Genomic DNA, 11933 nt, shown 5'->3' with positions numbered 1-11933 from the left:
AAAATTTGATTAATTATGTTAATTTTGTCCAATAACACAAAAAAAAAATAAACATTAATAGAGATCGTGAAGATTACGATCATGCGCTTAATAAATTAATTTTGATCTAAGGCTCCACCTTTAGTTATCAAGTTCTCGGAACACTATGAGTTCTCAATCGATCTCACCTATATATATATATATATATATATATATATATATATATATATATATATATATATATATTCCAAATTGGATTGAATCGTGATTTTATTAACCTCTAATTTATGGTATTAAATGTATTGTTCTTTTCCCAACCACAACATTTATTTCCTTTTTTGTTCAAAAAAAACTTGTTTATAAGAACCAATGCAAAGAGTGTCAAACAAGTCAAGGGAGGTTGCCTGGGATCTTTCTTTGTAGTTTGAATTGGGACCCCTTCTATATGCAACATTACCTTTTGGATTGCTTGAAACGGTTTGGGACCACAAGGGTTGAAACAAATTACCTTGCCTTTTGGACGTGTGCTTTTTTTCAGTTGAAGCCGATTACCAAGACCATCAAATAAAGGTAACTGATGCTGTTTGTTTTTTGGAAAAAACCTCCTTAAAACTCTTATTGCTACGCACGCGCAACACTTTTCATCTTGCAGCTGTTTGTTTTTTAGAAGTCTTCGGAGTCAATAACCTCTGCACGTGCTCTGTTTGGCGCAACACTTGTACTGCCTCTTCCAACCTCTTCTTATTCTTTTTTTCTTGCTGTAATTTTAATTATATGTTGTTGAAATTTTATTTCACTTTTTTTTTCGTTTTTTTTGTTTATTCTTGTTGAATTTTTTTTCGTTTTTTTATATTCAATAATGATAATTTATTAATGAAATATCATTATTTTTTACTAAAATATCTTTATTTTTTATTGAAATATCATTATTTTTTACTGAAATATCATTAATTGTTGCCGAAATGTTATACATTATTAAATTTTACGTATTAAAAAACTATTTTCGGTTTATAAAATTAGTTTATTTTAATTTTTTAATATCTGCAGCAGTATGCAGATGTTAAAAAAACAAACACGCTTTTTATTACATTCTGCAGCCGTTTGGTCCACCTCTTCTACTGCAGATGGTTACAGAGGTGGTTCGCAGAATTCATGAATTTTTGCTTCAGAAAATCAAACAGCACCTAAGTCCTAACAATAATTTCAACAAGTGAGCTATTTAGCTCTTAAAACTCATTTATGGAATTTTGTATATCAACTAATAGACTCTCGTCACATAGACAATTACCATGTTTTATATACCAATGACCATAACCAATAGAAAATTATTTAACGTACAACAACAAAATTTTCGATTCTTACATACAATGTTTTATATAAAGCTAAATGTGTATAATAAACTTCTAGTTAGACTAGTTAGCGTTTTAAAATTTAAATAATATATGTTTTATATATAATAACTACATATTTCAGGTTTCCTATATTTTAAACAAAATACAAGAGATTCTATATTTCATCAATTGATAATGATTTGCTATATTATTATTATTATTATATTATATCATAATTAGGTAGTTTTAAATCAGCTGCAAATAGTTTTAACAAAATGAATGAAATTTTAATCTGTTGTCATTTTACGCTAATAATTATTGAAGTACAATTTAAAAAATGGGAATCGACTAAATTGCATCGATAATGTGTTCATTTGACTTTATTCGGCTATGCATGAATAATAGGGTTATAAAAGCTGCCCAAAAAATATGTTCTTACAGTTTGGTATAACATTGTGAAAGTAATTAATGAGCGTGGCGAGTTGGATGTGAATATTTCTTCCGTTTTTGAATTTCAAGTGGGAGATTGTTTGCATACAGTGTTTTGGCTAGATGATTAGTTAGGAAATGACACTTTAGCCTCCAAATTCCCTCCTCTCTATGTGTTAGACAGGAGGAAAATATGTTTTATATCCGAGAGAATGAGTTATGCCACTTTTTCTTAGGCTTGGAAGCAGGGGCGGAGCTTCAACATTTTATTTGGGGGTCGGAAATATAATATGTATAAAAATCGGTGAGCACGGGGGGCCTAGTAGACATCAGAAGCTGTCGAATCTAGATCACTTAAATTGGGCTAACTAATCAGTTTGTGCGTTCTAGTGGACCAGATTCTTGGAGGTCGAGGCTGTCGAGTAACAATAAGTTATATGTTCATGATTTAAGGGCTTTAATTAACAATAAGGTGACCATACCCGTATTAATCCTACGATTTAGATTCATTTCGTACCTCTAAAATGCATCGGGTTTGTTTGGTTGGCTTGTATGGGTCGTATCCCCTCGACGATGGCCCTTTCGAGTAGATGTATTAATATTTCCTCTACTTCCTGTCAAATGTGTTCTAATGGGTGGATGAATCCGATCATTTGCTCGTTGAATGTTCTTTTGCGATTGACACTTTTTCTTGGATCTTTAATTGGTGTGGTATTCTCCACGGTTTTTGAGTTTGTGAACTTCGCGACAACGTGAGACAATTGCCAAAAAAACAGAGAATTCTTCTCGTCATCTTTTATGGTTTCCGTTGGCGTGTTTGGAAAGCGAGAAACGACATATGGTGTAACAAGGTGCATACGACCTCTTCTAAGTTGGCGGATAACGTTTTCTCTTTGGTTTTTAATTGGATGAAGCATATGGGTAATTTCGAAAATTATAAATGAGTTTATTGGAGTTGCTACCTTTTAATATTTTGTAATATGTTTTTTTGTTGTTTTCTTGCCCTACCTTTTTTTTTCTTTTTAGGTAGTTGTTTTTTTATAAAATCCACGGTTAAAAAAATAACCAACAGAAAAAAAAAATGAAAGTTGCCCTAACTTAAATCTCGATCGTTTTAAACAACGTAATAACTACATTTATTTATTCTTTTGTGTGAAAAATTGTACATATATTTATTGAATTAAAAAAAAGATTAATATAAAAACTTAAAATTATGCAACTTGTATGAGTCGAAATTGAAACTTTTTTAAAAATAGATAATCAATGCCGATATGATTCTCGCTGAATCAAAGGCTATATGACCAAATAAGAGGTTTTTAATTTGAAATCAAACTGTATGAATATGATTGAGTTAAATTTAACTTTTTACCGGACCTAATAAGAAATATATCAAATAATTCATAATTTTCAATTTACAAGATAGGAATACTTCTTCCAAAATGTTATGTGAAAAAGAATTTAACACATCAAATTGTATTAAAAAGTGAAAGAGATATCATAAATGCAAGATTAAATATTAAATAATTGTTTGAGATTCCAAATATCAAGTTGTTAAAATATTGAGAATCTTTTGGTATTTTGACCTTGACTAAATAAGTCCTAACTGACCACAACGGAGATCAATCAATACCGCATACGCAACTGCTTACGTTATGTGTTTCCATTTTCCAAGTCAAACAAAAGGCGCACGAATGAAGATGATGATGTAGCTGCTTACGTCATTAAACATTGTCACTACAAGCGATCAAGTTTTTACTGCATTGTAAGTGCTAAATATTAAATTTAATTGACAAGTCTTCGCTATACGGATGTGTAGAAGTATATCTTGCTTTTTTGTGTAATCATATTATATGTTTTAGACAAAAACTGCAAAAATGGTCTGTGTGGTATGCAATTTTTTGGGGTTTTAGTCCAAACTCTGACTTTTTTAGCTTCGTGGTCCTTTTGGCCATGTTTGTACGCATATTTGGTCCCTCGTAAAATTGAAATGACTGTAATGCTCTTCTGATATATTTTTTTATGTTTTTCCTATTTAATTAAAATGAAAAAGAAAATAAATAATTAATTTGGGCCCACATTTCTCTCTCTCTCTCTCTCTCTCTCTCTCTCTCTCTCTCTCTCTCTCTCTCTCTCTCTCTCTCTCTCTCTCTCTCTCTCTCTCTCTCTCTCTCTCTCTCTCTCTCTCCTGTGCAAACCCACTTGCGATCCAACCTTCGATCCAACCCTTGTTCATAATCGATTCTAGCATTAGAGATGCAATTTCTTTCTTACAAACATTCGATTCCACCATCAAAGATCCGATTTACCCTTCTCAAATAATTGATTCTTGCATTTGGATTGTATACCATTCACCCTATTTTATTTCTTTCCTTTACCGATTGTGTGAGACATACACTGAAGAAGATGAACACGAAACTTGAATCCTGTGCAAATGGTATGACAATACGAAAAACAACCCAAAATCAAAACTCAAACGATCAAGGTTAGCCATAGTAGACCTTTGAACCCACCATCTCATTTCCCTGTTCTATGGCCAGCATCCCACTCAGAAATCAAGATCAAAAAATCGAAACTTATAGCAATCTAGATCAAGTACAAATTTCGGATACAAAAACCAAACACAAACCCTAAACCAAAATCAGAAGAAGACGAAATCAAACTATGCCAGAATCAAACTCAAAATCGAAGATGATACCAAAATAATTAACCCAAACCAAAATTTTGATGAATCCTGATGATAGAATCCCAGGTAAAAATCTAATGGAGTGAATCGAAAATGCTAGAGATGACGATTTCTTTGCACATGGGCTAAAATCAGATGAACATAGAAGATGAAGGTCTCGCACACAGAGAACCCAAAATGATGTTGATTTCTTTATTACATGTCTCCTGTGTTTGTGTGTTTTGATTTTTAGTATGTATGTGTGTGTTTTGTTGCAGGGGAAAGTGAAGGGGGTGGCTGCTAGTGGTGGGTTCTTTCTATGATGGTGGTTGGTCACCATCTTTTCCATTAAATCTGAAATTGATGGGTATGTGTATATGTGTTTATCCATGTAAACAGGCGGTAGAATCCTTCAAACCACAGTGAACAAACCAAATTTACACCAGATTGAACCCAAAATTGAACACTAGAATGGAACACCAAATTTGCAGAAGATGATGAGTAGGGATAATCACTCAGTTTCAATTTGCAAGATACACACGATTCACAGATCCTAAAATCGCAAATGAAACCAAATCCCAAATGAAATTGGGAATCGCGAGTGTGGGATGAGGATGGTCTCTATGCTGAGGGTTTTCTAAGGCAGAAAGATCTCCGGCGGAGGTTATCAATGCAAAGATCGGTGGTCTCTTCCAAGTGTGTGTTTTTTTGGTTTCTATAGGAGAGAGAGAGAGAGAGAGAGAGAGAGAGAGAGAGGCCCCTATCTTTATTTAATATATATAAATAATTAGACAAAAACAGAAAATGGAAAATAAATCTAATAAGGGCAATTTAGTCATTTCAATTTTACGAGGGACCAAAATGCGTAAAAACATGGCCAAAAGGACCACGAAACCAAAAAAATCGGGGTTTGGACTAAAACCCCAAAAAAATGCATACCACAAGGATCATTTTTGCATTTTTGTCTATGTTTTATGAAGGGTAAATTACAAGATTCTTTTGGTTTAAGGTAATCTGTGTGTTTAGTTTCTTATAACTTTTTTTTATGCGGACCGTCCTATAATTTATTTTTGTTACGTGCTTTGTCCCTGCCAAATATAAAAAGACCATTTTACCTTTAATATATTTTTTTAAATTCTTTTATCCATTATATTTTATTTTATGTTAAAGAAAAAATAAAACAAAATAATTCACCCACCCTAAACTAACATCTTCTATTAAATCTCTCAATGCCTTTTCTCTGTAACCCTAAATTACCTAAAACCATAACTAAAGAAGATATATCCCTCCAACATTGGCGGCCTTACCCTCGTAGACGACCTTACCATTCGTCGACGACCCTTATCTCCCTCCTCTCCATCTTCGAGAACTCCACATAACTCTGAACAATCAGCTTACCGACGAGAATCCATCAACGACAGATGCTAGTACATGCGTTCGCTATAGTAAAATACCTGAAAAATCTAGAAGCCCCCAAAATGTAAAATATTTATATAAAAAAAAATCTAAAAGCCCCAAAAAAAACTTTTTATTTAAATAATTAAAAACTCGTAGTGTCAAACATCAGTCATGAACCCATTGGTTTTATTCATAGTCAAATTTTATATTAGTGACTATTTTGGTCGTCTAATGCTATTATGTTGTTGCGTTCTCATTTTCTAGTATCTTTAACAAACTAGCACATTAACTAACCCTAAATCCTCTGTTTTTCATATTATTTAAAAACCAGATTTATTTATTATTCCAAACCAAAATTATAAGATTTTTAATGTTTAAAACTAACCGGTAATGTCAGGTCTGATTGATGTTTTCTCTCTACTTCAATCAATGTGAAGTTTTCTTCCTTTTGTAAAAAATCTTCACTAATGGCATGGAAAAACTTGTAAAAGAAATGTACTAAAGACAGTCTCACCATATCATACTAAACATTTGCTTTTAATTTCCAAGGTCAAAGACCCGCTCACTCTAAACGACTTCCGACCCATTAGCCTCATCGGTTGTTTGTACAAAATCATTGCCAAAGCCCTTGTGTCCAAAATTAAAAAGATAATTGGATTTGTGGTGGATGAGGTCCAACTTGGATTCATTGAGGGAGGCAGCATTTTAGACAGACCTCTTATTGTCAATCAAATAGTTTCTTAGGTTAAAAAGTGTAAAGAGCAGGCGTTCCTTTTCAAAATAGACTTCGACAAGGCTTTCGATTCTCTTAATTGGAACTGCCTTTATTCTTTCATGTTACAAATAGGGTTTGGTAGCAGGTGGCGGTTCTGGATCAGGGGATGTCTTGCGTCCGCTAGAGATTCTGTGTTGATCAATAGACCCCCCTCTCAAGAATTCTCCATCACCAAAGGAGCCTGACAAGTTGATCCCTTATCACCATTTCTTTTTATCATTACGATGGAAGTCTTGAACGTTGTCATGAACTCCACGGTGCAACACTCTATTTTTCAAGGGCTCCAAATTCCTTATAATGACCTATGGATATCACATGTCTTTTACATTGACGATGCAATTTTTTTGGGTGAATGGACTAGATCCAACTTTATCAACATATCTCGAATTCTCAAATTTTTCCAGGCCATTTCGGGGCTAAAGGTCAACTTTCAAAAATCTAATGTTTATGGCATTGGTTTCCTTGATATCGAGATCAACAATTGTGCGCTTATGTTAGGGTGCGCGGTCGCTTCTTTTCTTTTTGTTTATTTGGGTGTGACATTGGGTGCTAATATGACACATAAGAAGAACTGGAAAATTGTTATTGAAAAGGTTCAAGGTAGATTGTCCAATTGAAATCTAAAACTGTCTTTCAGTGGAAGACTTACTTTAGTAAATTCGGTCCTCGGGAGTATCCCCTTATTTTACTTCTTGATTTTTAAAGCCCCATTTTGCGTTATTGACTCTCTAGAGAGAATTAGGCGTAATTTCCTATGGGGAGGTTGTGAGGAGAAGAACAAGATTTGTTGGGTTGCTTGGAAAACCGTCCTTGCCCCCAAAGATAATGGCGGATTAGGGGTAAGATTGCTTCAGAGTATTAACATTTCTATCTTGACTAAATGGTTATGACGACTTAAAACGGATAACGAGTCTATTTGGAGCAAAGTCATCAGGGGCATTCATAATCTCAATCGAAAACCAGCTTTCACTCTTGCTAAAAAATCAATTCTCGGTGTTTGGAAAAATATTTCTAGTATTACCAAAAACCTTGACAACCTTGGTATTGATCTAAAGTCTATTTTCTCTTATAAGGTGGGTTGTGGCTCTAAATTCCTGTTTTTGGCAAGATCCTTGGTTGAATGAAGTTCCACTTGCTTCTAGATTTCCTAACATTTACACCCTAGAGAAAAGAAAATCTTGTGTTATTTCGGAAAGGTTGACCTAATCTGGCTCCAATTGGGATTGGCAAATAACTCTACGCAATTATATTGAGTTATCAGAATTACATCAACTTGGTGGGCTTCTTTCTAATTTCTCTCTTCCTGGTGGTTTGGACGCTTGGTGAGCTAATTCGGCTTCTGATGGAAGATTTCATGTTTACGATTTCAGAAGCATTATTGATGTTAAGCTTACTGAGGGTGTTGATAACCCTACAAATTGGATACATTTGGTGCCCTTTAAAGTTAATACTTTCGTTTGGTACGCTTCTATGGATCGACTTCCTTCTTCAATGACTCTTTTTCGAAGGGGAGTTTGCATTCCTTCCATCAATTGCCAACTGTACAATTCCTCTAATTCAGAGGTCATTGATCACATCTTGGTCAGATGCAACTATGCTCGGGAGGTCCAAATGTGGATCTTAAGATGGTGTGGTATCTTTTCGTTTCATTCGGGCTCGGTGACTAATTTCATTAGGTTTGCAGCTTTTTGGGGTAATTTGCCCAAAAACGAAAGATCATATTGGCGATTGTCTACGGATACCTTTGGAGCATTTGGAAAGCTAGGAACGATAAAGTTTCCAACAACATTCACACTTCTCCCGTTAAGATGACGGATAAGGTTATTTCATTGGTGTTTAATTGGCTCAAATATAGAGGTAAATTTGTAGGTTGTAATTGGTCAAAGTGGTGTTGTTGTCCTTTTAATATCCTATAATATGTTCTTCTTGTTTCCCTTTACCTTCTTTCTCATTGGCATGGACTTGTTTTGCTTTCATGAATATAATGGTCGTTTAAAAAAAGGGAAAATGGCTCTTGAGGGTAACAAACTGTTGTGTTTGTTCTCATTTGGTCCATTTTTTTTGTACTCAATATACCATCGAACTTGTTGTTTGTGTTCACCATAACCCTTTTGACCGACTTTTGACTTGTGATAGTCGGTCAAAGGGTTATGGTGAACACAAACAACAAGTTCGATAGTATATTGAGTAAAAAAAAAGAAATGGACCAAATGAGAACAAACTCAACAGTTGGTTACCCTCCTGATTCATTTTCCCTTTACTCATTTACAACAAATCCCACATCATCTCTAGCTGATATTAATGAATTTATGAGATTCATTTTTGCTTCTCTTCAAAACGTAACCCACGAAAGAACATTATTCATACATGTACAACTTTGTAATGCACTTGAATATTTATTAGGGGAATCTTGACTAAGCAGGTGCATTTCATGACTATATTTACATTTCCAATCAAATGATTAATCGTATCATGGATTCTAGACAAGTCTACAAATGAGTGGAATCACAAGTGCACACACATCACCATAATATACCTTGAGGTAAACGTTTATGCTGATAAATATACCTCTCATACACAGTTATATCCTTTTTACAGAGAGGTGTTGACAGTTAACCACAATAAGCATGGCATAGACCATGTTTTAACGAAGTTACCCCTCTGAAACGTTCTTCATGTATGTTATGGTCAAAGAAGGTTGCAGTCTTTGATACTTTTGCAACTTTAATTTCATTTAACCTTTCGGGGAAAATGACTCAGGAGGGTAACCAACTGTTGAGTTTGTTCTTATTTGGTTCCTTTTTTTTGTACTCAATATATCATCGAACTTGTTGTTTCTGTTCACCATAACCCTTTGACCGGCTATCACATGTCAAAAGCCGGTCAAAAGGGTTATGGTGAACACAAACAACAAGTTCGATGATATATTGAGTACAAAAAAAGAAAGTGACCAAATAAAAACAAACGCAACATGTAGTTACCCTCAAGAGTCATTTTTCTTTTAAAAAAACATTTGCTTTTAAAATTTAAATATGTGAATAGTACTCATCCATCTAAAAGTTTGTAATATTCAATTTAACAGTTAGTTTAGATCATTTTGCTTAATACTCATGCTTAAACTATACTATAATAAAGTTATATTATTATAGTAAACAAAAAGCAACATCGAAAGTGTCTTGTAATAATTACTACTTGACAAGCATATAAATATGAACGAATTGTTACGTTAAAAAGTTGTATTTAATTTACATGTACGAAAAAAAAAATCATCATAACACTCTACTCAAGAATTCAATGGTATATACATGAATGAAATCTCATGAATCTACTCCTACTCAAGAATTCAATGGTATATACATGAATGAAATCTCATGAACCTACTCCTACTAATATGTTTAAAACCCTAATTGAAAAAATATTGTTGATTTGGGTTATAAATGATTGGCAATTCATAAACATCATGATTAGGAGGCATTGCTTCCAACCAATGATTCAAATCTTCCAAACTCAAGCTGTCAAGCCACTCATTCCCATCATCACCTCCTTGCATCAAATTTACCATTTCTTCTATGCTGCTTTGCTCACTTGTACCTTTGACTTTGGTCAAAGATTCAGGTGGCAAGTCGCTTAAGAACATGACATCACCTTCAAAGTTACCACCAAATTCACCATCTGAAGTCATACTATCGCTGTTGTTACTTTGTGATTCATCTAATGGTGATATAGGATGAAGATCACGTATATGATGAATGCTATTGTCTTCAGATATGATCTTCACTTTCGGATTGTTCTTCTTGTTGTAAAGACGACATAGAACCCAATCGTCCAACTACACAATACCCATGTGACATGTCAATCCAATGATTTTTATCGAATAATTCAATGTTTATTCAATCAAGAATCACGAAAATGGAACACACAAAATGAAAATGTCAAACGCACCTTGGAAATGGTGGTGTGTTTAGAAGGAGTAGTGTTTAGCATCGGAAGTCTATACTCATGCATGATCCAATTCGTCTTGATACCTTTAACGCCTTTTCCTGTGTAAAATACCAAGGCTTTCTTGATTCCAACGATGGTATTCGGGTCGGATTTTCGCTTTATGGGTTTATCAGCTCCGGTAGCCTTCCAGTACCCGTTTCCTGTGACCCGGTTTGGTCTTGATCCGTTAGGATATTTCCTGTCTCTTGGCGTGAAGAAGTACCATTCGTTTGTTCCAAACAGAGCCAAATCTGAAGAGATTTAGGGGAAAAATCCATCATTAATCAGACTTGGATAATCTGGAAATTTCGAAGTAAGATGTATGGAGTCGAATAAAAAAGTTACCAGGAAGCTCCCATGGATCGTGTTTGTAGAGATCAACATCGGCGATGATCGGCGGTGGTGGAGCAACACCATAAATCTCCTCCGCCGTTTGGGATTTGCGACAGAGATAGTGAACAACGAGCTCTTCGTCGGTTGGGTGAAACCGGAAACCGGGAGGCAAATTCAACTCAGATTCAGCATCTCTTACCCTTTTTGTTACGGATTTTGACGGCGATCTCATCTTCTAATGCCAATATGCGATATTACCAAAATTGAACTGATTCGATCTATCTGATAAACTTCTTTTCGATTGATGTTGAAATGAGTAGGAACAGAAGTCGGAGTCGAGGATTTGAAGATGAGGAGAATTGAGGATCCCATGGTAGGGTTTTATACCTGCTTGGTTGCTCCTAATAACTTACGTGGCCTCAGGCCTCGACAAGAGTGGGAGCCATTTTCATATAGACATCGTTCCTAGAAGATTCGAGTCACGTGCAAACTTTTAAACAATAATTCTTTGATATTTTAGTATTTTTAATGGTTTATGTTTTATCTTGGCGCGATTATGTTATATCCTTTAAAAAAAATTTATGTTATATCCAGGCGCGATTGGTGAAATTAGATGTGAACACTAGAATATGGTATTTTTTTTTTTGCATAACAACCATTTTTGGAATCAGAAAATTGAAATCGGAATCGGAACCAAAACCGAAATCAATATGATTGAAATTTTAGTTCTTATCTTTTTGTGAATCATTACATGATGGATATTCACCGCAAACGATTGTTAGTTAATTTGTGTATTTCGAAGTTTATCTTTGATTACATTATATTTTCATGATGTTAATAGGATTAACTAACATAACTCCATGTTAATCATTTAGGGTTTGATCTTATGAAGCTTAGGAGTTCCTATGCAACAACTAATATAAGATTCATCCATTAATCAAGACAATAGAGTATAATTTTTGGATTTGGGTGTAGACAGTGGCGGATCCAGGATGGAAATTAACCGGGGTCCATCATATAAAAAATACAAATAAAATTACAACAC

The 11933-nt window shown here is 34.3% G+C and overlaps 1 protein-coding gene across 2 annotated transcripts; it reads right to left on the bottom strand.

Annotated features, from left to right (window-relative positions):
- Positions 1-9778: 9778 nt before the first annotated feature.
- LOC145120037 (NAC transcription factor 32-like) lies at positions 9779-11296 on the bottom strand. Of its 2 annotated transcripts, XM_079055823.1 has the most exons (4): positions 10901-11296; positions 10517-10806; positions 9952-10403; positions 9779-9899 (listed from the first exon to the last, which is right to left on the bottom strand). In XM_079055823.1, exons 1-3 carry the CDS (start codon positions 11118-11120, stop codon positions 9978-9980), a joined length of 936 nt encoding a protein of 311 aa, XP_078911949.1. In that variant the 5' UTR covers positions 11121-11296; the 3' UTR covers positions 9779-9899; positions 9952-9977. The 2 variants fall into 2 exon arrangements, with proteins under 2 accessions (XP_078911949.1, XP_078911948.1); XM_079055822.1 differs by having other exon boundaries at positions 9779-10403.
- Between the last annotated feature and the right edge of the window lie 637 nt (positions 11297-11933).

Source organism: Lactuca virosa, chromosome 6 (genome assembly GCF_052849685.1).
Source record: "Lactuca virosa cultivar CGN04683 chromosome 6, Lactuca_virosa_CGN04683_v6, whole genome shotgun sequence".
Taxonomy (NCBI): domain Eukaryota; kingdom Viridiplantae; phylum Streptophyta; class Magnoliopsida; order Asterales; family Asteraceae; genus Lactuca; species Lactuca virosa.
Note: the sequence above shows the minus strand (reverse complement) of the source record. Positions and strands in the feature narration are given on the sequence as shown.

Excerpts from the sequence above, each read along its gene's own strand:
- LOC145120037 (XM_079055822.1), bottom strand. The coding sequence starts at position 11,120 with ATGAGATCGCCGTCAAAATCCGTAACAAAAAGGGTAAGAGATGCTGAA. Across the intron at positions 10,807-10,900 it reads CGATCCATGGGAGCTTCCTG|ATTTGGCTCTGTTTGGAACA; the intron begins GTAACTTTTTTA and ends AAATCTCTTCAG. Across the intron at positions 10,404-10,516 it reads AACACACCACCATTTCCAAG|TTGGACGATTGGGTTCTATG; the intron begins GTGCGTTTGACA and ends GGTATTGTGTAG.